General features: G+C 46.0%; 1 protein-coding gene across 1 annotated transcript in view; it reads left to right on the top strand.

Annotated features, from left to right (window-relative positions):
* Positions 1-27,105, top strand: part of csmd3b (CUB and Sushi multiple domains 3b) — a 3,002,015-nt gene that overhangs the window by 2,585,272 nt on the left and 389,638 nt on the right. The window contains exons 29-30 of the mRNA XM_070874966.1: positions 7,914-8,101; positions 21,746-21,940. Coding sequence (XP_070731067.1) covers positions 7,914-8,101; positions 21,746-21,940 — 383 coding nt within the window. The remainder of the gene's footprint in view (positions 1-7,913; positions 8,102-21,745; positions 21,941-27,105) is intronic.

A 27,105-nucleotide genomic window follows, 5' to 3' on the forward strand; every position in this document is an offset into this window, starting at 1 on the left:
AACTGGCTCTTTAAAAATGGCCGATTGCCAAATCCCAGCTGTACTGAGCATGCGCGCCCATTGCAGTGACGTCAAAAACGTAAGTTCTTTTTACATAAGAACATAAGAAATAGGATTAGGAACAAGCCATACAGCCCCTCGAGCTTGCTCCACTATTTAATACGATCATGGCTGATCTGATATTGGACTCAGGTCCACTTCCCTGCCCGCTCCCCATAACCCCTTATCCCCTTATCGTTTAAGAAACTGTCTATTTCTGTCTTAAATTTATTCAATGTCCCAGCTTCCACAGCTCTCTGAGGCAGTGAATTCCATAGATCCACAACCCTTGAAAGAAGAAATTTTCCCTCATTTCAGTTTCAAATGGGTGGCCCCTTATTCTAAGATTATGCCCCCTAGTTCTAGTCTCCCCCATCAGTGGAAATATCCTCTCTGCATCCACCTTGTCAAGCCAACTCATCAACTTATACATTTCGATAAGATCACCTCTCATTCTTCTGAATTCCAATGAGTAGAGGCCCAACATACTCAACCTTTTCTCATAAATCAATCCCCTCATCTCTGGCATCAACCTAGTGAACCTTCCCTGAACTGCCTCCAAAGCAAGTATATCCTTTTGTAAATATGGAAACCAAAACTGCACACAGTATTCCAGGTGTGGCCTCACCAATACCCTGTACAATTGTAGCAAGACTTCCCTGCTTTTATACTCCCGCGCATGCGCAGAAGGTCCGGCTGCGTTTTTCGGCGCAGACAGCAGGTTCCACCCCCTGAGGTGACTGGACACTCTGCACGGCTCTGGATTGCAATTACAGATCAGGGATAGTTAGTACAATTTTTTCTGCCGCATTTCTGGACCTAAAACCCCAGCGTATCTCTGACAATACGCCAGAAAACGGGCTTGGGCAAAATTGAGCCCAATATGTCCAGCCCAACAGAGCTGAGCATTGATTATCATAGCTTTCAGCATGTTCCAGCACTTTGATGTTAGTAATCCTGTCCTGCTTTTGAATACAAAGTAAGGTGCAAAGGTGTCTTTGATGAAACCTTTCCATCAAAGGTTGAATGTGCCTTCTGTCATGTTTGTAACCTTCATGTAACTGTAACCTTTATGTAACAACACTGTACACTGTATACACATAAGAAATGCACACCTTGACCACAGGGAGTGAACTTGTGGGAGACACTTCTCACCTGGTCATCCAGATATATAAAGGGAGGTCCCATGCAGGGTCATAACTTCTTGGTCCTGTGAATAAAGGTACAGGTCATAGAGTGACCTTGTCTCCAGTATGTGCCTCGTGTTGATTTGCTGTAGTGAGTAAGGACATAACACCTTCTATAGAGTAACCAAGGTTCACATCCATACAGGAGATTGGTAAGGAAAACTGCCTCAAAAACCTTCAGTTTAGTGGCCACCTTGATACCATGCTGATTCCAAACACTTTGGATAACATAACAAAAAGAGAAACATTGAAGCGAGCTGCAGAGTGGGATTAGATTCTCCCCAGCCCCCATCTCAAATGGAAATCTGTAATTCTGGGAGATAATGGTGGATGTCCCTACCCAGAATGCACAATGTGCTCGAATACGTCTTATCAATTTTAAAATAAATTACCTAGATCTCATAGCTCAAATATTGTCAAAACTTATGAGCATGTCATGCAAGCATGCCATTCACATTTAGAAACAAAGCACAGAAATAACTGAATCAACAAAGCTTTAAATTTAATACTGGTTCCTCACAAGTTATTGTGCATCTTAGCAAACTGAGTTAATTTCATTCTTTAAGCAATCAAACAATCATTCTCTTAAATTAGAACAATAAAAGGGCAAACATCAATATATTTCAAAAGAAAATCATTTCAAAAATGATGTCACCATGTAAGTCATGCTCCGTTAATTCAGAGAATAAACTGCACAATCATATTTTCAATATTTTTCAATTGGTAACATTGAAATAATACAAATAATATATGAAACAAAAGAGTGACTAATGGGATTTTTCCTCCTGTACACCACAATCTCATCTTATCTATGTATATATTTTCTATATTATTATCAGCCAGTCCCTTTGGGACTTTTTTTCCTGGGGATAATACAAGGTGAAATCCCTAATGATAATTCTAAGTAAAAATTTGGTGTGATTGCAAAATGAGATTGCATGCTTTTTTATTCATGCCACTGTTTCTTGTAAAATTAGTCACCCTTAATTTGACAGCAGAAGGAGACTATTTCTATGTTAGCTGGTGAATTTAGTAACTTATTCTAAAGTTTCCTGTATGCAAGCAAAGAGCTGTGTTATGATTTGACATCTTGCTATCAAAATGCAAATTTGCAGGTAATAGTAAGGAGAAAATTAGTTCTTCTGAAAATTCAAACTTGCTTCTAGAAATAATCAAGGACAACAAAAAGACTAATATACCAACTTCCATGATATCCCGCAGGAGATGGGCTCTCCTCACAGCTGAAATTGGACCATACTTACAAATACAGCCGCAGGTTTTTTTGTACTCTGTGAGGTGATATGATCCCACATTAGCCACCATGACCTGTTTAAATCGCATTTTATATATAAAAAGCACGGTCTGCCACCCACTTATCGAGCAGATCCAAACATATAAAATATAAGAGAGTATGGTAATTTAGTGGTTATATTATGAATATGTGTTTAAATTGCACTACGGCAGTTTGAGAATTTGCATTCAGTTTAAAACCCAACTGGTTTAAAAACCCAACTGGTTCATTCATGTCCTTACCCAGTCTGACCTATAGGTGATTTCAATTTCACACCAAGTTGGTTAACTCTTAACAGCCCGCCAAAGTGGCCTAACAATCCACTCAATTGCATTGAATCACTGCGGCTTGAGAAATAGGCCCACCACCGCCTCAGAGCAACTAGGGATCAGCAATAAATGTTAACTCTGTCCACATCCCAAAAATTATTATCTTTGTTAAGTTCCTTTGCTTCCAGAAAGTTGGTTTGTTGTAAAAGAAAAAGCGTTATTTTACATAACTTTTTATAAAAGATATGAGAAAATAAATATTTATTGCAGATTGTGGGGCTGAAATTGCCCCTCTTTTTAAGAGCCATTACCACCTCAATGGGGCGAAAAGGAGTTACCGCTCAGTCAGGGCTGAGTTGCCAACAATTGGGACATTGCCCTTGTCCCTTTTTCTGGCAGAGTAGGTTACCGCCCCACTCATGTTCCCGCCCCGTCGGCCATGCCCTTACCACCCAGCAGTGGCCCCTTTCTGCTCCGTGAGAGAAGTTGCCCCGTGGGAGCGGAGCAGCCGCCGGTCGGTGCCCTCGACAGCTTTCCCCAGTGGGAAACTTCCCGTGCCTGGGCGGCGCGTCCGTCCTTAAAGGGGAGTGCACTCCGCCGCGGCCGCCATTTCATTTAATTGTCGGCTGACTCTGAAGTCGGACCGCTGGCCCGGCCGAAGCCCTCCCTGGTGGTCCAGTGGGCACCACTAAAGCAGCTGCAGAGCTCACAGCTGCCCTCCCCTTTAACTGAAGGGGAGGGATATTGCTTAGCGTCAGTGCGGTGCTGATGACACCACCTATATTCCGTTCCGCTCCCGACCCACTTCCACCCTGCTGCCACCTGAAACACTGCCCCGATGGAATCGCTCAAAAAAAAGGGCAAAATCACACTAATCACCGCCCCATCGATTGGGGCAATACATCAAGAATTAAAATGGTAAGTGCACCCCATTTGGGGCGGAGCCAAATTTTGGCCCTGCCGCATCTTTAAATCCTGAAATCCTAGTGATCAAGCTGTCAGATTATTCCACGACAAAAATTTTAAATTAACTTGACTGTTTAGACATAAGCCTTCAGAGGTTTAATTCTTCATTGGATATATTAACATATTTTACAAGTTCCAGACATGGAGAAATAGAGTGCAAGGTTTTCCACTTGGACGGGACATTTAGAGAAAAAGGTTTAGCATTTGTGGCCTAACATTTTCAAACTGCGGGAAAGCCCCATACGATCAGGCATCATGTGATCAGACATAAAAACAGAAAATGCTAGAAACTCAGCATGTCAGGCAGCATCTGTGAAGAGAGAGAAACAGAGTTAATGTTTCAGGTTGATCACCCTTCGTCAGAACTGGCAATAGCTCGAAATGTAACATTCGATCAGATGAGGTGCTTGTCATGTATCACATGATCAAACATCCAGGAATATGTCCAACCAGAGTTGGCAACACTACATAGCACAGCCAGCACATCTATGACAATTTCTCTACCAATTTCAGCTTTCTATCTCATCAGTGTATGAACTGATTCCACAAAGGATTATAGGATGATTTCATTGATCCCTGATTCTGGTTCAAATGGAGTTTGCAAATGTTCCCTCTGCGACAGAAAGAAATGCGCATCAAGTGCCTCACTGCAACCAGTAAGCCTTATATGCAGCTTTCAAATGCATAGGCCGGAATTTTCCCTAGGTAGGCAGGTTGGGGCGGGAGTGCTCCGAGGTGGGCAAGAAATCTGGGAGGCCGGGTTTCCCGCAGGCCATTTCAACTTTAACGGCACTGTCTGATTTGAATGTGAAGCCTCGGATTCCCGTCCGCAGCCAGCCAGATTGGGAGGCTGGCTGGCTGCGGGCGGATAGGCCGGCAGATGTGGAGAGGGAGCGAGGAGTCGGTCCTGGCTAGGGATCGCAGGGGGTGTGGGGGGTGGGGTGGAGAAGGAGGCGGGTCAGGGATTGGCTGTGGCTCGGTGGGGATCGCAGGGGGTGGGTTGGGGATCAGTTATGGCTCGGTCAGGGATCTGCTGTTGGAAGGGATCGGGGTGGGTGGAGAATTGGGGATCGGCAGGGTTGGGTATGGGGATTGGGAGGAGGGTTTGGGATCAATAGGGGATGATCAAGGACGGGGGGGGCGTCGGCGATTGGCAGAGGTGGGGGGTTAGCCGGAGCATCAGCAGGGAAGGAAGCTGTTTGGGGATCGGCGGGCGGGGGGAGGATTGTGGCCAACATTGGCATCATAGGAGGGGGGGTGGTGGGATGGAGGCCTCATAGGGGAATCAGAGGCTAAGGGTGGCGATTGGAGACCTCGTGAGGGTCCTCCGGTCGCAGGCGTGGTGGGTGGGTTCGGACCGGACCCTGGATCCAGGGGGTAGGTATAAAGCCACTTGCCTCCTGAATGCAGCAGTCCCCACCTCAGTTTAACTGCCGGGTTTTACGAATTGTGTGAACCACGTTCACATGCAGTTAAATTCAAAATGGAGGTTAAAAAAGCGGCTTCCAGCCTCTTTATAATATTTATATTGACATTCCGTCCCCTGGGGGCGGGTTGATCGCCCATCCCCCATCCTGCCCCTGTTAAAACCAGAAGTGGGCGGGTTGGAGGTGGGATCAGGTTGGGAATCCCATTTTTAACAATTTAACTGCCACCCACACTCCAAAGCCACCTATTTCTGGCTAAATTGTTGGTCCAAAGGAAGTCCAATGACAGGGCAGCATAAACCTGTAAACTATTAAATACAATGGATGGCACCAATAATTAAATTTGCTCCCGTCAGTTGCCTGGATTTTCAATTTCCTGTGCAGCTGAGAGACGAATGGCAGAAGAAGGGCCATCAGTGGGACCATTTAAATTTCTATTGTCACGTTAAACCTTAGTTCTATTCAATTACTCTATTTATTACAAAATACCTTGCGATATACCTCAGCTTGTGCATAGCTCTCCATTCACATCAGTGAATCACAGAGTTTCCAGGGCACCAATCAATCCGAGGTGGCTCTAGCTGACAGCATCAAATCAGAATAAAATAGCTACCAAGCACACAGTACAGGGTAAACTGATCGTAAAGTGTCACATGGAGACAAAACCTTGGTCCATGGTGTATCCATTTACTGCATTGGAACAAGTGAAGGCACAATAACACTTTTTGTGTCCTGTCATTTGATGGATAACAAATGGATTTGTTTTTCAAGTCATGAAATAGTTCTGTGTTAGAATATGTTTTTCTCATGGTTTAGTGTAAGACTACTAGTTTTGGGCTGCCCTTTGATTACCCTGTTTTATGTAAATAATGGTGAGGAGACAGTACTTTGGGAATCCAGCCATTTCTACTACCATTGACTCCAGGGATTGTAAGGAGAAGGTGACGGTATATCCTGGGGGCAATGGTGGGTGGCCTGTTGAAGGCCATTTCAGTGAAAGAAGGGCGCAGTGTTGGGTACTTCTCTCCTCTTTAGGCTCCAATCATTGACCATTTTTAGGATGGCTCAATTTTGCTTCAGATTTTCAGAGCACTTCAGCCTCCTTTAAACGTGGCTGCTTTGCTTCTGGCTATGCAATGCCACAACATTTCATTGACGAACAATGGTAGACTCCCTCTCGATGGCAGCTATCACTCCGGGGGAGGGTCCTGCATGATTAATCACACTCCCACCCGATCCAGAAAGGTGAGTGGCAGATTTCTCATGGTTTGATGAGAGGTTGTGTATTTGACTCGTGGCCGAAGGGAAGTGAGTTTACATTTTTATGACCTGGGAGTCTGGTGTTGAATGTGCATCTGAACCTTGGTGATTGAATGATTGTGGGAAGGTACATCTCTGTTCCCTGAATATTTTGAGTTTTAAGTACCAGTTTTAGAAAAATTCTAATTTTCCAATTGTGAAGCTTAAAAAATCAGTTGCTTATCTTCATTCCTTTCAATCTGATTTCATTATTGCTTGCAGCTCCTTCCTATGTCTTTTAATTGTATGGATATTTATCACAATTGTTGGGAAATATTCAAGCAAGTAAATAGCATGCTAAGGTTAAGTTGCCATAAGCAATGTTGTTGATGCACATCCCTGCTGGAAGTATTGACATCTGTCCACTCACCCGTGATCACATTTTGAAGCTCTCTACCTGTTGGTTAAGATTTCAAATTGGACCAATTATTGTGCGTTTTCAGAATGTAACTATTGTTTTTGAACTATTTTTATTATTTATATAAAAACTCAATTTTTAATGTTGCAGAGTTTAAACGAAATGCTGAGAAATATACAACTTTACATTTTTTTAAAACTGCCCCACTAAAGCAAACCTCAGTAAACTGGCTAATCAATTGTTGAAAAGATCAAAAGACAATACTTGAATGTACCTTTCTGCAACAACATCTTGCATTTCTATAACTCATTTAATGTAGAAGAATGTCCCAAGGGGCTTCACAGAAGCATAATCCGACAAAAATTGACACGGAGCCTAAGAAAGAGATATTAGTAAGGGGTAATTAAAAGCTTGGTCAGAAATGTAGGTTTTAAGGAGGATCTTAAAGGAGGAGAGAGAGATAGATCGGCGGAGAGGATCGGGGAAGAAATTCAGGACCTTAGGGCCTGGACTGCTGAAGGCGTGGCTGTCAATGGTAGGGTGAAGAGAGTGGGGCCAGAATTGGAGGAACACAGAGTTCTTGGAGGGTGTTGGGACTGGAGGAGGTGACAGAGATCCGGAGTGGTAAGGCATGTAGGGATTTGAATACAAGGATGAGAATTTTAAATGTGAGGCATTGCTGGATCATGAGCCGATGTAGGTCAGCGAGCACAATGATGATGGGTGTTAAGATACAGGCACCAGACTTTTGGATGAGCTCAAGTTTATGGAGATGGAGAATGGGTGGCCAGTCAGGAGAGCATTGGAATTGTCATGTCTGGAGGAAACAAAACCATGGATAAAAGTTTCACACGGCAGATGGGCTGAGGCATGGGCAGAAATAGGTGGTGGAACGGTGGTAGACATAGAGTCAGACAGATCAAATAGGATGGAGATAATGCGAACAACTTGGTTTGGCCTGAGACAGTGGCTGATGAGGAGGATGGAATCTAGTTTAAAATTGTGCTGGTTACTCTGGGAAAAAAAACAATGGAAATTAATGTTATCGCTTGAACACATGTACTTTCTACTTTGCAGTTTCATCATGGAGCCCAACTATGACTTCCTTTACCTGTATGATGGCCCAGACAGTAACAGCCCTCTGATCGGAAGCTTTCTAGATAATAAGCTGCCTGAGCGGATTGAAAGCAGTTCAAACAACATACACTTGGCTTTTCGAAGTGATGGCTCTGTTAGCTTTTCAGGATTCCACATTGAATATAAAGGTTAGTATAGTAACCTTTAGGTTTTTATTTTACATTCTTTATTAATTTGTGGTTATATGTTCAAAACAATGCAGAATTTAAATTATGTTGAAGCATGCTTCCGAAATCCATTTTTCTAAATGCTAGTGCATTCTTCTTGACAATTTTTCAAACTGAGTTATAAAAGTAATTTCATTGGCGAAGAAATGAACTGAAAAGATGGTTTAAAAAAGTAGCGCTCATTTGTAAATAGATGACTTTGTTGGTGGACTGTCAGAAATACGACTAAGCTGATTTTAGGTACTTTTTAACCAATAGCAAAAGCAATACAGGTGCAGCGCCTTAAATCCGGAACCCTCGGGACCAAGGCCGTTCTGGATTTCGGGCTTTTCTGGATTTTCTATTTGCTTTCTGACATCACGAATCTGGAAACACCTGAGCCCAGTTTTGAGTATTTCCGGATTTCGGAACGTCAGAAAAGATGGGGGGATTCCCGCCAAAGAGCTGTTCGGGCCATCCGGCCCCGCCGAGGAGGATGTCGTCGGGCAGGCAGGCCCCGCCAAGGCTGTCATCGGGCGGGCCGGCTCCACCAAGGTTGTCGTCAGGTGGGCCCCGTCTAGGAGGTTGTTGGGCAGGGTCTCACCGAGGAGGTGTTCAGGCGGGCCGGCTCCGCCGAGGTGGTGTTTGGGTAGGGCCCCGCCGAGGAGGCCCCGAGCCAAGAGTAGCGGGGTGAGGCGAGCGGTGGTGAGGCCCCGAGGTTGGCAGGATCATTGGGTCCGGATTCTGGAATATTTTTCGGATTCCAGATGACCCTGCCACGACCGGTCTGGAGTCCAGATTCCGGAACATTCCGGATTCCAGAACTCCTGAATCTCGACACTACACCTGTACTTATTAGCTAGCAGAAAAAGCAGTAATGCCACAAAAAAAAGTATTTCTATGAATCATGAATGCAGTCGAAGAACTTAAAGGGAACAAATGATGCATCACTAAATTGATGAAACCAAGAAATTTATGCTGTTAAAAATAGATTGAGATGCATATCAGGAGAAAAAAAAATCCCTGTGAACTAAAAATCTGTGGAAATTTGCATTTTAATTTATAAAGCAATAATAGCCTTTATCTGTGAAACAGAATATGTATTATGGCAGTGAAAAGAATCAGAATTGGTTCCCTGATGCCTCAGCTCATAATAGCATTATGTGGTATGCTACTGAGCCATATCGAACAAAAGAATCCTAGGTTTGATATTTAGTTGTTCTCACTCAAGGTACAGTACAAGCATCACAATTGGTTTTAATATCCTTGGGCTACAAAGGAGAAAACTATCAGCTGGATCTCCCCCTCATCGGTAATTTTCAACTTCACCCCAGATGAGATGTTAAACCAAGGTTCTGTCTGCCCTATCAAGTGGATGTAAAAGATACCATGGCACTATTGCAAAGAAGAACATGGGTTTCTCCCCAGTGTCCTGGCTAATATTTATTGCTCAACCAACACCTAAAACAGATGATCTGGTGATTTATTTCATTGCTGTTTTTGGGACCTTGCACAAATTGGCTGCTGCATTTACTACATTACAGCTGTGAGTGCACTTGAAAGGTACTTCATTGGCTGTAAAGCACATTGGGACATCCTGAGGTTCTGAAAGATACTATATCAATGCAAATCTTTCTTTTCTGGGTGCTAACGTGGTGGAGCAGATTGTCCACCTTTTGGAGAACCTGCAGATTTAATTCCATTGACTGACAGATCAAGAAGTCCAGATTTGATTTTGTCTTTGCTGAGTTGGTTGTGGTACTACGGTTGATGGCAGTGGCCCTAATCTAGCTAAATGAAAAAAAAAAAATCCGACAGGGTTTTCATTCCTGATCACTAACCAGGATACCCTGTAAGTTCATTCATGCAGGCATCAAGTAAGATCAGAGGATTGGGCTCGGCTGTGATGTGCTTCACATCAAATAGCTTGCCAATGTCAAGGCCAGTTGGGTTAGAAACAGAAAAAAGATGGCGCCTATGGATCCACACCCAATCAAGAATCAATGCCTTCAGGAGAGAAGGAAAGGAAATGTGATTTTTAAAGGGAACTGTTCTTATGGCAATTTTGAATAATAAACTCATCATTTTGCCAGTCTTGTTAGTTGTGAACATCCATACGAGAGTGACGCAATCCATTCTATGAAAGGAAAATAATTCTTCAAGGTTACTATTTGGTATCATCTGCTGTTGAGACCATGATTTCACAGCAGAACTTGTGCTGGACAAATGTGATCTACCCAATTACAATATTACGCACACCATAGGGGCAATTTGAACTCCTGGGCGGAATGTCGGCAGGCAGTCTGCCCGGGAGCTGCAGTGAGAAGCCAATTTTAATGGCCATTCCTCATTAACGTCCCACCAGCCAGCTGCCTGACTGAAGCTTACCTTTTTTGGAGTTATGAAGATCGAGCGGCCAAGCTGAGTACTTCGGACTCCACAAAAATAAGTTTTGCACTTGCCTCACTGAGCCTCCACTGGGTGTCCCCCATGTTTTACTGAGCAGAGAGTCTGCACTACATGCTCCACTTGTTCGGCAGTTAAAATTGCATCGAGATCCTAGCTAAGTGATAGGACCCCAATTTGCATTTATTTATGAGGCTCCCGTCTGAGTCAAGCAGGCATCTCAACTGTCCAAGAAAACAACGGTGTTAAAATAATTGCGGAGTGGGAATTGAGTGGTTAGTAGATTTTAACTCCCATTCCACCCCGTTCTCATCAGGTAGAGGGAGTTAAAATTCCCCCTCATATCTTCTGTGTGGTATAGCCTACTTCATTTCTGGTCTGAAACTTGGCATTGAGACCTTACATAAATCAAATAGATATGCGCTATACATCATATTAAGGCAGTTTGTATATCTGTTCACAGTTCAGTTAACATTATCATTGCATTTTACTGAGATATGACCCTGTAGTCCTGAACTCATACTTCCAATAATTACATCTTGGATATTTTATCACATCAGCTGCCATTCAGATGCAATCTTACCTATGTGGGTGAGTGTTCTGCCTGATGTCTTCGTCCTCGCTCTCTTCAACTACCCTAACAATAAATTATTTCCTGTTAAATCAATCATATGGAAAATAAATTACAATTGCTCATGCTTAACTCCCAATACGTTCTTTGGCCCTTTCGGTTCACTGTTACCCGCAATTATATCACACATATATGACTTTATACTTTTAATAGAAATAAGCAAAGCCAAATTTATCTCTTGAATATATTGACCCCTTTCCACATTGGGCATTAGTTTCTCTGTGATCTAATGGGTCCATGCATCTTCTGTAATAGTCAGGGAGATTCTTGTTCATGGTCGTTCTCTCTCCAATTTGAAATGAAAATGTCATCATTAAATTTGAATATTTCATCAATTTGAGAAGAGGAGGAACTTTTATAGAATCATAGCATGATACAGCACGGATGGAAGCCATTCAGCCCATCGTGCCTGTGCTGGCTCTTTGAAAGAGCTATTCAATCAGTCCCACTCCGTGTCCTTTCCTCAAATCCCTGCAATTATTTCCCCTTCAAATATCTGTTCCATTAGTTTTCCAATATTATTGAATCTGCCTTTACCATCCTTTCAGGCAATACATTCCAGATTATAACAACTCATAATAATAATTCTCCTCATCTCATCTCTGGTTCTTTTTCCAGTTACTTTAAATCTGTGACCTCTGGTTACCAACCCTTATGCCATTGAAAACAGTTTCTACTTTTTTACTCTTGCAAAACCCTCGATGAACACCTCTAATCAATCTCCCATTAACCTTCTCTGCTCAAAGGATAATAACCCCAGCTATCTAGTCTGTCCACATATCTGAAGTCCCGCAAACCTAGTATCATTCTAGTAAATCTCCTCCGCACCCTCTCCAAAGACTTGACATCCTTCCAAAAGTGTGGTGTCCAGAATTAGACACAATACTCCAGCAGGGGCCTAACCAGTGATTAGGTTTTGCATAACTTCCTTGTTTTTGTACTCTATTGCCTCTGTTTATAAAACCAAGGATCCTATATGCCTTTTTAACAGCCATCTCATCTTCTCCGCCTTCTTCAAATATTTGTGTATGTATACCCCTAGATCTCTCTGTTCCTGCACCTGCTTTACAATTTTACCATTTAATTTATATTGTCTCTCCTCATTCCTCCTACCAAAATGTGTCACATCGCACTTTTCTGCGTTAATTCACATCTATCATGTATCTGCCCATTTCACCAGTCTGTCTATACTCTCTTGAAGTCCTTACTGTTTGCTACATTTCCAAGTTCCACTCATCTTCAAACTTTGAAATTGTGCCCTGCATACCCAAATCCAGGTCATTAATATGTATCAAAAAGAGCAGTGGTCCCAACTCCAAAATCTGGGGATACCACTGTATACTTCACTCCAGTCTGAAACACAACCGTTCACCAATCTTCTCTACTTTCTGACCCTTAGCCAATTTTATATCCATGCTGCCACTACCCCTTTAACCCCATGAGCTTCAATTTTACTAACAAATCTATTATGTGGTAGTTTATCAAACACATTTTGAAAGTCCATATACACAGCACCAACTATTTAACTATATCCAACCCTCTATGTTACTACATCAAAGAACTCAATCAAGTTAGTTAAACAAGATTTGCCTTTAACAAATCCAAGCTGATTATCATTTATTAACCCATATTTTTCGAAGTGCAAAAATGAATTTCTTCTTGGATTATTGCCTCTAAAAGTTTTCCCAGTACCAATATTCGCCTGACTGACCTGTAGTTAGCTGGTTTATCCCTTGTGCTTTCTTGAACAGGAGTGTAACATTTGCAATCCTCCAGTCCTCCAGCACTGCTCCCATATCTAAGGAGGATTGGAAGGTTGTGGCCAGAGCCTCCGTAACCTTCACCTTTTCTTCTCTCAGTAATCTAGGATGTATCCCATCTGGACCATGTGACTTTTCTACTTTGAGCGCTCTAAATCTTTTAAGTACTCCTCTTTATCTATTTTTATTCTATCAAATATCTCTACTACCTCCTCCTTTACTGTGACTTTGGCAGCATCCTCTTCTTTAGTGAAGAAAGAAGTAAAGTATTAATTTAGTAACTCAGAAATGCGTCTGTCTTCACAAGAATATCTCCTTTTTGGTCCTTAATCTGTCCCAGCCTTCTTTTGACCACCCTTTTACTATTAATATGTTTATAAAAGACTTTTTGGTTCCCTTTTATTTTATCCACAAATCTATTCTCTTTGCCCCTCTTACTTTCTTTTTCAGTTCTCTGTACTTTCTGTATTCATCATGGTTCTCTACTGCTTTATGAACCTGACATTTATCGTAAGTCGCCTTTTTCTGTTGCATTTTAATCTCTATATCCTTAGTCATCCAGGGAGCTTTAACTTTGGATGACTTTTCATTCTACTCATGGCAATATGACTAGTCTGTACCCGAACTATCTCCTCTTGGAGGCCTCCCATTGTTCATTTATTGTTTTACCTGCAAAACTTTGATTCCAATCCACTCGGGCCAGATCCACTTTCAACGCACTGAAATCAGCCCTCCTCTAGTTGTGTATTGTCATGTTCAATTGTTCCATGTCCTTTTCCATAACTACTCTAAACTTAATGATATTGAGACCACTATTTCCCAAAAACTTGCCAACTGAAAAATTCTCCCCTTGCCCCACTTCATTCCCCAGAACAAGATCCAGTACTGCTTCCTCCCTCATTGGGCTGGAAATGTACTGATCTAAAAAGTTCTCTTCTACACATTTCAGGAATTCCTCACCCTCTTTTCCCTGAACACGGCTATTTTCCCTATCTAAATTGGGATAATTCAAGTACCCCATTATCACTACTCTATAGTTCTTGCATCTTTCAGAAAGTTGCTTCAAATTTGCTCCTCTATCAACTCCTACTATTTGGTGGTCTATTTTATATATCTGTAATGTATGCACCTGGGAGTATGCTGACAGGTTTGCAGAGTTGTTGCGGAGCCGCTGCTCAGGAATCCGTACCTCCACGGCCGCGGTTTTAGGTGGCAGGCGGACGAGAGGGCTGTGGCTGGCGAGGGGACCAGGTTCAGGGACCTGCTCGATGGCGGAGGAGCAGGCTTGATGGCGCCAAACTTGCTGGCACGGCGCCTAAACTGGGCCAACGTCCGCCGCGCGGCCGATGTCATCGAGTTGCTAAAAACAGTTCTGGGCCCTGACTCCGTTAGGTATGTCGAGGAGGCTCAAACACGTGGGGCGATCCCGTCCGAACTGACCCCCGTCCGGACGGAATTCCTCATCAGCGCCAAACCCCGAAACCTCCCTCGGGAGCCGGCGCCTCACAACTTGAGCCGCCTCGGGGAAATCGCCTCCGTGCCTTTCAGTTCTGCGCGGAGGGGTTTCCTGTACGGGCTGCTCCTGCACACTCTCAACCTTGCCATCCTCGTCTGCCGTCCGGACACGCCATGGCGTACCATCTTGCCGTCCGGAGGAGGCAGGGGTCCCCGATGGAGGGCACTCTACGCGGGGGTCCTCCCACTATTTATCGGGGACTTGGCCTGGAGGGTGGTGCACGGAGCAGTCCCATCCAATCAATTTTTAAGCCGGTTCACAGGCTCCCAGGCCGCCTGCAATTTCTGCGGTCTGAAGGTGTCTGTGTTCCATGTTTTTATCGAATGTGCGAGGTTGCAGCCCCTGTTCCATTATTTAAAGGGGCTGCTCCTCAATTTCTGGCTGCACTTCAGTCCCACACTCCTGATCTTTGGGCACCCTGTGCAGGGGGGAGCGGGTAGGTCCGAGGGCCTCCTCGTAGGACTGCTCCTGGGCACGGCCAAGGGTGCCATCAGCCGGTCCAGGCAGCGGGCGGTCGAGGGGGTCGTTCAGCCTGACTGCCTGCCTCTCTTCCACGTGTACATCCGAGCCAGGGTGTCCTTGGAGATGGAGCATGCGGTGTCCACCGGTACGCTCGCGGCCTTCCGCGAGAGGTGGGCGCCGGAGGGACTGGAGTGCATCATCACCCCCGGCAACCAAATTTTAATTTGATTTTATATGTTTTAAAGTTTAATTTGTTTTAATTGCCGGGTTTTAAGTGTCCCCCTCCCCTTTCATAGGGGGCACTTGCAATCATTTATGCTTTTAAACCCCCCCAAAAAAACACAAACTCCCCCCCCCAAAAAAATAAATAAATAAATAAAAATGCAGTTGAAAAGTGTCTGGAGTGTACCCCAGATCGGGGTGCACTTGAACTAATGTTTGTTTTTTCTCCAATCAAAAAGAGTTCTAGAGCTGTTGCGGAGCCGCTGCTCAGGAATCCGTACCTCCACGACCACGGTTTTAGGTGGCAGGCGGACGAGAGGGCTGTGGCTGGCGAGGTGACCAGGGTCAGGGACCTGCTCGATGGCGGAGGAGCGGGCTGGATGGCGCCAGACGTGCTGGCACAGCGCCTAAACTGGGCTGACGTCCGCCACGCAGCCAATGCCATCGAGTCGCTAAAAACAGCGCTGGGCCCTGACTCCATTAGGTGTCTCGAGGAGGCTCAAGCACGTGGGGAGATCCCGTCCGAACTGACCCCCGTCCGGACGGAATTCCTCATCGGCACCAAGCTCCAAAACCTCTCTCGGGAGCTGGCGTCTCACAACTTAAGCCTCCTCGGGGAAATCCCCTCCGTGCCTTTCATTTCTGCGCGGAGGGGTTTCCAGTACGGGCTGCTCCTGCACATTCTCCACCTTGCCATCCTCGTCTGCTGTCTGGACACGCCATGGTGCACCACTTTGCCGTCTGGAGGAGACAGTGGTCCCCAATGGAGTGCACTCTACGCGGGAGTCCTCCCACTATTTATTGGGGACTTGGCCTGGAGGGTGATGCACGGAGCAGTCCCATGCAATAAATGTTTAAGTCGGTTCACGGGCTCCTCGGCCGCCTGCAATTTCTGCGGTCTGGAAGATCCGTGTTCCATGTTTTTATGGAATGTGCCTGGTTGCAGCCCCTATTCCATTATTTGAAGGGGCTGCTCCTCAAATTCTGGTTGCACTTCAGTCCCACACTCCCGATCTTTGGGCACCCTGTGCAGAGGGGAGTGGGCAGGTCTGAGGGCCTCCTCGTAGGACTGCTCCTGGGCACGGCCAAGGGAACGATCAGCCGGTCCAGGCAGCGGGCGGTTGAGGGGATCGTTCAGCCCGACTGCCTGTCTCTCTTCCGTGCTTACATCCGGGCCAGGGTGTCCCTGGAGATGGAGCACGTGGTATCCACCGGTACGCTCGCGGCCTTCCGCGAGAGGTGGGCACCGGAGGGACTGGAGTGCATCATCACCCCCGGCAACCAAATTTTAATTCGATTTTATATGTTTAAAGTTTAATTTGTTTATTGTGCTGGTTTTTAGTGCTGCCCCTCCCCCCCCCCCCCCCACCCCGCCCCACCCCAGCTTTTAGCCAGGAGGCAATTGTATAATTTGTGTTTTTACTGCCCGAAAAAAAAAACAAATACAAAAAAAAGAGGCACTTGAAAAGTTTTCCGAGTGTGCCCCCCCCCCGCCTCCCCTCACCCGCTTTAATCAGGAGGCACTTGATTATTTGTTATTTGTTATACAACAAAATAGTCGTAGAGCTGTTGCGGAGCCGCTGCTCAGGAATCTGTACCTCCACGACCGCGGTTTTAGGTGGCAGGCGGACGAGAGGGCTTGGCTGGCGAGGTGACCAGGGTCAGGGATCTGTTCGATGGCGGAGGAGTCAGCTAGATGGCACCTGACATGCTGACATGGCGCCTAAACTGGGCCGACGTCCGGCGGCGTCCAATGCCATCGAGTCGCTATAAACATCGCTGGGCCCTGACTCCTTTAGGTGTGTCGAGGAGGCTCATGCATGTGGGGAGATCCCTTCCAAACTGACCCCCGTCCAAACGGAATTCCTCATCGGCGCCAAGCCCCAAAACCTCCCTCGGGAGTTGGCGCCTCACAATTTGAGCCTCCTCGGGGAAATCCCCTCCGTGCCTTTCAGTTCTGTGCAGAGGTGTTTCCTGTACGGGCTGCTCCTGCACACTCTCCACCTTGCCATCCTTGTCTGCCATTTAGCCGTTCAGAGGAGGCGGGGGTTCCCAATGGAGTGCACTCTACACGGGAGTCCTCCCACTATTTATTGGGGACTTGGCCTGGAGGGTGGTGCACGGAGCAGTCCAGTGCAATAAGTTTTTAAGTCAGTTCACGGGCTCCCAGGCCGCCTGTAATTTCTACGGTCTGGAGGAGTCCGTGTTCCACGTTTTTATGGAATGTACGAGGTTGCAGCCCCTATTCCATTATTTGAAGGGGCTGCTCCTCAAGTTCTGGTTGCAATTCAGTCCCACACTCCTGATCTTTGGGCACCCTGTGCGGAGGGGAGCAGGCAGGTAGGAAGGCCTCCTCGTAGAACTGGGGGGGCCAAGGGGGCCATCAGCCGGTTCAGGCAGCGGGCGGTCGAGGGGGTCGTTCAGCCCGACTGCCTGCCTCTCTTCCGCTGTTACATCCGAGCCAGGGTATCCCTGGAGATGGAGCACGCGGTGTTCACCGGTACGCTCGTGGCCTTCCGCGAGAGGTGGGCGCTGGAGGAACTGGATTGCATCATCACCCCTGGCAACCACATTTTAATTTGCTTATTATTGTTTAAAGTGTAATTTGTTTAATTGTTGGTTTTAGTGCCTGCCCCCTTTTAGCCAGGAGGTCCTTGTTTAATTTGTGCTTTTAGTGCCCCCAAAACCCCCCCCAAAAAGAACAAAAAAATAACAAGGGGGCACTTGTTTGAAAATGTTTGGTGTCCCCCCCCTTTAATCAGAGGGCACTTGATTTATTTTTTTCCAACCAAAATAGTTGTAGAGCTGTTACATTGTGAGTGGCTTCGCCAGTCACGTGATGTTCACACGATTCAATAAAACTCCAGTTAATTGGATCTAGGCCATCCTTAAGCAGGCCTGCAGTTGTGAGCCTAGTGGAGGAACTGGTGCTGTGTAGTGCGATTGTTAAACCTTTATCAATAAACAGTGTGTTCATAGCAATGTGTTGACCACAAAATCAATGAAACAGAGGGAACATTGATCCTAATGCCCCAGGAATCTGAAGCCTTCCCTTCTACACCATTCTACAGTCACACATTAACTTGCCTTAGCTTAGTGCTCCTTTTGGACCCAAGCTTCGGGTGGAGTTGCTCCTATTTTTTTGGAGCAACTCGTTTAGTTTGGAGTATCTTGGAAATTGCAATTCTCGGCATTTAGTTGGCTCCAGTTCTAGTGAGTTCGTTTAGTTTAGTTTTAGTTCAGTTTTTTTTAAAGGGGGCATTACCAGCCAGTTACGCCTGTTTTGCAAGTTTCGGCACCTAAAAGTTACTCCAAACTAAGTTAGAACAATCAGAAAACCCTTGTGTACACTTTAGAATTCGGCGCAGGTAGCCAGAGATGGGGCAGGGCGGGCGGGCGGGGGGGGGGCACTGCGGGGTAGGGAAGTTGGAGGGAAGTTAGGGGATTTTCCAAAGCATTAAACACTTCACTTTTAAAAATAAAGATCCATCATCAATAATAAATGATAAATAAATCAATAAATCAATAAATAAAAAATAAAGATATAAAAAATAAAAAATCGTTCAATAAATCAATAATTAAAAAATAAAAACTTCCTACCTCACCTACCCATTTGGGAGCACCAGGAGTCTGGCCAGGGCTAGGGGCTGCGTGCTGCAGGCTGGAAATCGGCACTCTGGCCGCGATGAGGGAGCCCATTCGGCCAGTGACTTTCTCCTCCACTGTGAAACCCCTCCAATATTTCTTGCCTTGGGAAGATATCCAGTCAGCCTTACTTGCAGCGGGGAGCCCATTCGGCCAGGCAGGGCTAGATGCGGTAAGACGCACACCGGGAGGCTAGGCTCAACGCAGTATCGGTGTGGGGGAGAGAGGTGGTGCTGAACTCTTGACTTTCTCCACCACAGTGAAACCCCTCCAATATTTCTTGCCTTGGGGAGATATCCAGTCAGCCTTACTTGCAGCGGGGAGCCCATTCGGCCAGGCAGGGCTAGATGCGGTAAGACGCACACCGGGAGGCTAGGCTCAACGCAGTATCGGTGTGGGGGAGAGAGGTGGTGCTGAACTCTTGACTTTCTCCACCACAGTGAAACCCCTCCAATATTTCTTGCCTTGGGGAGATATCCAGTCAGCCTTACTTGCAGCGGGGAGCCCATTCGGCCAGGCAGGGCTAGATGCGGTAAGACGCACACCGGGAGGCTAGGCTCAACGTGGTATCGGTGTGGGGGAGAGAGGTGGTGCTGAACTCTTGACTTTCTCCACCACAGTGAAACCCCTCCAATATTTCTTGCCTTGGGGAGATATCCAGTCAGCCTTACTTGCAGCGGGGAGCCCATTCGGCCAGGCAGGGCTAGATGCGGTAAGACGCACACCGGGAGGCTAGGCTCAACGCGGTATCGGTGTGGGGGAGAGAGGTGGTGCTGAACTCTTGACTTTCTCCACCACAGTGAAACCCCTCCAATATTTCTTGCCTTGGGGAGATATCCAGTCAGCCTTACTTGCCGTGGGGAGCCCATTCAGCCAGGGCTCGGGTCAGCGTGCTTCAGGCCCCTCCCAAACAGCCAGTAGTACACGCACACGGAATCTGGGAGCCAGGAGCTACTGCGCATGCGCGCAGACGCCACTGCGCACACGTGCAGCTGCCGGCACTTTTTGAACCCAGGGCTGTAGCTCCGCCCAGCTGCTGTTGTGCTGCGTCGCGCTGACTGCTGAACAGGCCTGTTGCACTCAGAGAATCGCGAGGTTAGTTTTTGGCGTGCTTTTCATTCCACAAAATAGGCGGGCCTCTCGGAGGTGCGCCGTTCTAGTGGATATCATAAACTTGGGCCCATAGTCACTAGCAGGTGGCACTGGGAGTGATTACCGTCTTTGACGTCCTGTTCTTTAGATTCATCCCTGGCTCCTGAAACACAGATTGCAGGATTTCAGCCTTTTTTCTTCATATGTTATTGGTTACAATAGGGACCATGACTTCTGACTGTTCTCCATCCCTCTGCAGAATGTTCTGCACCCGTTCCATTATATGATTTACCCCGGCACCAGGAAAGCAACATACCATGCGAGACTCAAGTTGCCGGTTGCAAAAACATCTGTCTATCCCCCGGACTATTGAATACCCTATGACCACTGCATTTCTACACTTTGCTGGGCACTGGTCCCCCTGCCACCCCCATCTCGATGCAATTCTCTGCCCCACGGTTTTGATTCAGATTCAGCCTATTTTTGAATGAAATTGAATTGTAAATTCTTGGGAGGAGAAATCGCAGCACTTGCGCCTCCCGCAAATGATTTCTCGCCCAAGGCGCATGGGCCGCTACTGCCTCCCGCGAAATTCCATGGGAATTAGCAGGGGTGCAAACTGGCAGCGCTCCATTCCCAGCGGTAGCGCCCCAGGCCGCTGCGCCCATGATGATGCCATCATCGCCAGTTTTCGCCCCCGGAGCGGAAATTCGGTAGTGCCCTATGAGGTGACCACGGGCGATGTTCGCGCCAACCTCGTGGATCATGAACCGTGCCGCACTCTACACACGGGGCGAAAATTAACGGGAAGGTGCCGGGCTCCATTTTGTTTCCATGGCCGACGTTGCGCTCCACGTATTCTCCTGGGTGGTAACCCTAATTTCACAGCCGAGGCTCCAGGCGCAGGAAGTCCCGCCTCACATCAGTTACCACCCCCAAATGGGGTGTAACTGAATTCCAGCCCCTTTATTTTCCTCAAATAACATGTTAAGTACAAACTGTTTCTGTGCACTGTACTGTGCACAGTTCTGGTCTGTATAGTACAAATAGGATACAGAAGCACTGGAGAAGGTGTAACAAGAATTACAAGGATGATACCAGAATTGAGAGGGTCCAACTATCAAGAAAGACTGAGCAGGCTGGGGCTCTTCTCTCGAAAAAAGAAGACTGAGGGATGATCTGATAGAGGTCTTTAAAATTATGAAAGGGTTTGATAGAGTGGATGTAGAGAAGATGTTTCCAAAACTAGGGGCCATAAGTATAAAATAATCACTAATAAATCCAATAGGGAGTTCAGAGACTGGTGAGAATATGGAACACTTTACCACATGGAGTGGTTGTGGTGAATAGCATAGATATATTTAAGGGGAGGCTAGTTAAGCGCTTGTTCCCCCCTTCCCCCGACAAATGTCTGTCCCACCTGTGACAGGGTCTGTGGCTCTCGTATTGGACTGTTCAGCCATCAAAGGACTCACTTTAGGAGGGAAGCAAGTCTTCCTCGATTCCGAGGGACTGCCTATGATGATGATAATGATGATGATGAGTTAAGTGCTTGAGGGAGAAAGGAATGGAAGCTTATATTGATAGGGTGAGATAAAGAGGGCTGGGAGGAGGCCTGTGTGGAAAATAAACATCGGCAAATGAACTGTTTCTATGCTGTAAATTCTATGTTTCAAAGCAGCTTGATAAGAATTTGATCCTCATGACTCATATTAGACTTTTTGATCCCAAGTGGCATAACCAGTCCTTTACTATTTCCTGAAAACAAAATTGCTCTTATTTAAATACGCCAATTATTATTACGTGAAATTAATTGAAGATTATTTTTGAGGAACACCCAAAATTGATGTCGACCAAAAACTGTTCTGAACATTTCCTTTTTGATTATTTAGCAAAACTTCGAGAATCCTGCTTTGATCCTGGAAATGTCATGAATGGTACCAGACTGGGAAGTGACTTTAAGCTGGGATCGACTGTGACCAATTATTGCGATGCGGGCTATGTGTTGCAAGGTTATTCAACCCTTACGTGCATTATGGGAGATGATGGAAGACCTGGATGGAATCGAGCTTTGCCCAGCTGTCATGGTACGATCTATTTGATTGAATTTTTAGTATTGAATATATTGCAATTAAAGAAAATAATAACACAAAATGAAAGTTGCTGGCTCAGTCTAAATATAAATTATTTTTGTCCAAAATGAAGCAGATCAGTTTGCTGCTATGCCATCAAAATATGGTTGCTTAAGATTATAATGTTAAAAACTGACACAAAAGGCTCAAAACTCATTCTAAATTATTCAGATTGTCTGATGTCCCACGGTGACCAAACATTAGGTATTGCTCTGGTTACCATGTGCTGTTACATTGTGAATGTGTTCGTAATGACTTGCTGTGCTTGATATTTAGAATGAAACTTTAAACAGCTACTCACGGTGTAAAACTATTGAGCCAACAGACTGCTGCTAAAGATTCTTTAATTTGAGTCTGAAAAAGATTTAGGTTGATTTTTCAGTCCTTGGAGACAATGTAGAAATAACAACAATTAATATAAAATATACTTTAGCACTGAGATTAAGGCAGAAGTAATGGCCGGAAATGTTCCAGCCCTGTGGTAAGTGCAGATTTGGAGGTGGGCTCGCTGTCAAAATGGCCCTGATTGACAGCGGGGTGGGATCTTGCTCTGAACCCGCCTCCATGTCAGTTTCTCAGCTGTTGGGTCTGCCTGCGGCTCAGAGACCCGACAGCAAGCAGCGGGCCAGTCAATTGAGTTCCTTAACAGGTACTTTAAAGGTATTTAAGAGAATTATAACCAGGCACTTACCATTTCACCAACTTTTTGATGAGTTTGCCGTCCCTCGGGAATATGCCAGGTAAGTGTGTCAGGTTCTCAATGACTCTCCATTGCTTTCAATAGGTGACAGCTGCAAAAGTGTTATAAAAGCTACCATTTCATACCTGTCCACTTTCCAATCTCAGAAGCTGTAGCCGTCAGTGTTTAGAAGAGTCTTTTCAGCTTCATAAACTTTGGAATTGTCTGTAGTGAACTCTATATGCACTGTAACCTTCTTGAAGGAACATTTCTGACCACTGACAGATTGCTTCTGTCAACTCAAATGGATCTGGCATAACAAGAATCAAAATGGGAACAATTTATGCTCTCTCTTCTTGGTCCTCTGAGTCTGATGAGAACCAGCCGCAGGAGCAGCAGAACCAGCCACACCAGCACCAGCAACAACAAAAGCGGCAACCATCTTCTTAGCCCCCTCATGCTGCACAGGTGGAGGGCATCATCGCAGGGATGCACCATGCCAGAGGCATTAGTCTATAGGCAAAGGATGATCTACCTCAACATGATGGAGCAGTAGTGCTGAAGGAGACTCAGGCTTTTGCGTCAGGTGGTCACCAACCTTTGCACATTGCTGGAGGAAGACCTGCAGCCCAGAGAAAGGGGTGGACACCAGTGGCTGAAAGTCACCTTTGCCCTCAACTTCTTCACCTCAGGCTCCTTCCAGGCATCTGCCACAGATATTAGCGGCATTTCCCGTCTATTGCCCACTGATGCATCACACAGGTCACCAATGCCTTGTTTAACAAGTCGGGCACCTATATAAAGTTTGCCACTGATATTCCTCCATGCAGATGGCCATCCTACCCATCGAGGAAATTACTGCGCCCTGGTACTGCTCATGTTGGAGATGGACTCCTCCATTCTCTGCACACTCATAGTCAGCACAGTTGTAAAACCAGTCAGAGCCTCCTACACTTGTTCCTGCAGCTCCAGGATCAGTCTCTTTCTGGATGGCCCCCAATGCTCAGTGTCTGCACACAGCTGAGCAGAGCTCCTGCGCCCTCTGAGGAGGAGATTCCACTGATGACTCTATCTCCACCATCTGTTCTTGCTCACTTGTAATCTGTGAGACACCAGGTGACAACATTACTCTATCTCGTGACAGCCACACCGAGGTGTGTGTATCTGCGCTGGTGCTGGTTTGCGTTCTGTGAGGTGACACTGTGCCCTCAGAGGCTGAAAGCTCCTCCGAGGACTCTTGTTCCTCTTGCTCTTGGGCAGTTGGGGGGTGGCGGGGGGCACTTCTGATGGACCTGTGGGAGAGTAAAGACATGATTTAAATATATGACATCTAAAGTGCAGACACATGTCATTATACACATCATCACCATTAATTTTGTGATCACATAACACCCCATATGAGTGACTGATGAAAGGCATGCAACTGTGTGGATAATAATTCTGTCACCAGCTTCTTCTATTGAGTCCTCTCTCCGTCCCCTACTTCCGGAACCTCCACCACACTAGCAATATCAAGTGCTGCTTCCTCTGCACTTGACAAATGAAAGATCGACTGAGGGCTTTCTCAAGTTCTCTCCCTCTCCCTCTTATTGTGGGAAATCATTTCCTGCAAGGAGGCAAAGAAGAGAAGGTTTAAAGAGACCAATGGAATGACCATCATTAATGGAATGTCACAGCTTCACAGGGACATTTTGCTGGAGTGGCTTGGCGATACCAAGGTGCCTCCTTTTGTGCTGTGATTTGCTTTCTTTGCATAATGATGATGCTGAGTGCGAGGGGTGGAAACTAAGATGGGGACCTTATAACATAAATAGAGAGAGATGACGGTCTAAGGGATGGATGAATGTCTAAGGGATCTTGGGCTGAATAACGTTGTGCAGGAGTATGGTTGGCAATGCACAGTGGTGGCGATGTGATGACAGGCACAGCATCATCAAGGTAAGTGTAGGTTTATACTTACTTTTCCTGATCTTAGAAGATCATTAAACCTTTACCTGCACTATGCCAAAGTGCGAGGCACAACTGAATTTGCCATAATCTCTTCAATGATATTAAGTTATACTGATTTAGTCTGTTGGGGAAGCCTCTTCCTGCCAGTCACAGGGAAGAGAACCTCCCTACGTGCCCTCACTCCCTCAACATGATGCTGGAGGGACTCATCATTAAAATGAGGCAAAGATCTCTGCCTTTCAGACGTCATGGTGCAGACCTCCACTCACTAACACAAGCTTCATGAAAGAAAATCCAACTGTCAGCAAATGGGGCCATGGCCCCTTTAAAAGTAGCGCATCATCTGGTGACATCACCATGAATTGGAACGGAAACATGCAGGGTGGGCCTAACAAGGCCCATTATGGTAAGATCTTATTTTTGGCTGGTTCGCCGCAAGAGTGGGTTCATCACCCGCCGCCACCATTTCCTGCCTTCATCCCGCCCAGGTTGGGGAAATCGCAACCAGCATGTGCACTGAAATGGGTGAGGCTTAACCTTAAAGATTTGGCTGAAATCTGATCATAATAAACTCAGATATTTCCTCATTCCTAGTTGGGAATCTGTTTTGACTGACTGCAGTCCAGCTAACCCACATTTTGTTCAGAATGTGTTCTAGGAACTGTTGAAAGCACGGAAGACGGATGCTTTTGGAATGTGCTCTGTAAAAAGGATCTTGGGGTTCAGGTGGGAAGACAGAGCGAGAAATGTTGAAATCATGAGGAGTAATGTGCTTGCAGTAACAGCATTATTATGTCACAAAGCTCAGGATGAGCATATTGTGTGTTGTGTAACTGAAGATTATTATGTCTGAATGATAATAGAATAGATCCTAGCTGGGAAGCAGCTAAATGCAGACCAATGATGAGATAGTGGGACTGTGTACATCAAGATCTAAATGAAAGAACAACAATAATTGGAAGTTGTGAGGGCTTGTAGTGAGGAATGTATCACAGTGAGATGATAAGTATTTGTGACCAGCCTGATTATGATTGAATGGCAATGTGCCTTCCATTGAAACAGTTTTGTCATTAGTACTGCAAAGAAGAACTTTCTCCATTAGTTGTATTATGTTCATAATAAAGTAATGTAACTGAGTACTGTAACATGAGTAAGTGTGACCTTAGCACCTTTATTCAAACTCGAGTGCTGGTACAGTATGGGAGGCCTGCTTATATACCTTGCTCCCAAGGGATGCTGGGATCCCTTGGGACTCCAACAGGTATGCCCTCTGGTAGCTGTATGATAAAGGTTACACAGGGTTGCATACATAACATCACTCCCTCCCAAAGTCAATAGTACACTTATTTACAGGGCGAGATGATCTGGGGCTTTTCGCTCCCTTGTCAATCGTCTCGGTACAGATGCAGGTGTGGGTAAGTTGGTTAGTTCTTCGCTGGGCTGCTGGGCCGCTGGCCTTGCTGGGCTGCTGGAGATGGTGAGTTCAGCTTCGTGGTCAACCGTGATGTCGGTTGCCACTTGTGTGTGTGTTGGAGGGTCAAAGTTGGTGGTGTCCTCTTCGGGTTGCTCGTGGCTGTCTGTGAATCGCAGTTTGGTTTGGTCCAAATGCTTTCTGCAAGTTAGTCCATTAGCAAGCTTGAGATGAAACACCCGACTCCGTTCTTTGTTTATGACAGTGCCATTTGGGACCATGTCCTTGGTTGAGTACAAATACAGGGTCATTGACTTCAATATCGTGTTACAAGTTTGCGCGATCATGGTACATACTTTGTTGATGCCGCCTGTCCTCAATGTGATCGTGGAGATCAGGGTGCACAAGAGAGAGCTTTGTTTTAAGCACCCTTTTCATGAGCAGCTCGACTGGGGGAACCCCGGTGAGTGAGTGGGGTCTGGTGCAGTAGCTGAGCAGGACTCGGGACAGGCGGGTCTGCAGGGAGCCTTCCGATACATGTTTCAAGCTTTGCTTGATGGTTTGGACTGCCCGTTCTGCCTGGCCGTTGGATGCGGGTTTGAATGGGGCAGATGGGACGTGCTTGATCCTATTGTGGGTCATGAATTCCTTGAATTCAGCACTGGTGAAACACGGGTCCATTGTCGCTGACAAGGACATCAGGCAGGCCATGCGTGGCGACCATGGCTCGTAGGCTTTCGATGGTGGCCGTGGATGTGCTTACAGACATTATTACACACTCAATCCTTTTTGAATAAGCACCACAACAACCAAAAACATTTTGCCTCGAAACAGGCCCGCAAAATCAACGTTGATCCGAGACCACGGTTTTAATGACCATGACCACAAACTTAGCATGCCTCCCTGGGTGCATTGCACAGTTGAGAGCAAGTGTTGCATTGGCGCACGCATGGCTCCAAATCTGAGTCGATGCCGGGCCACCACACATAGGATCTGGCTATAGCTTTCATCATTCTATGCCTGGGTGGGTACTGTGTAGGTCGCGTATGAACGTTTCCCTGCCTTTCTTGGGCAAAACCA

This window comes from Pristiophorus japonicus, chromosome 1 (assembly GCF_044704955.1).
Source record: "Pristiophorus japonicus isolate sPriJap1 chromosome 1, sPriJap1.hap1, whole genome shotgun sequence".
Classification (NCBI taxonomy): domain Eukaryota; kingdom Metazoa; phylum Chordata; class Chondrichthyes; family Pristiophoridae; genus Pristiophorus; species Pristiophorus japonicus.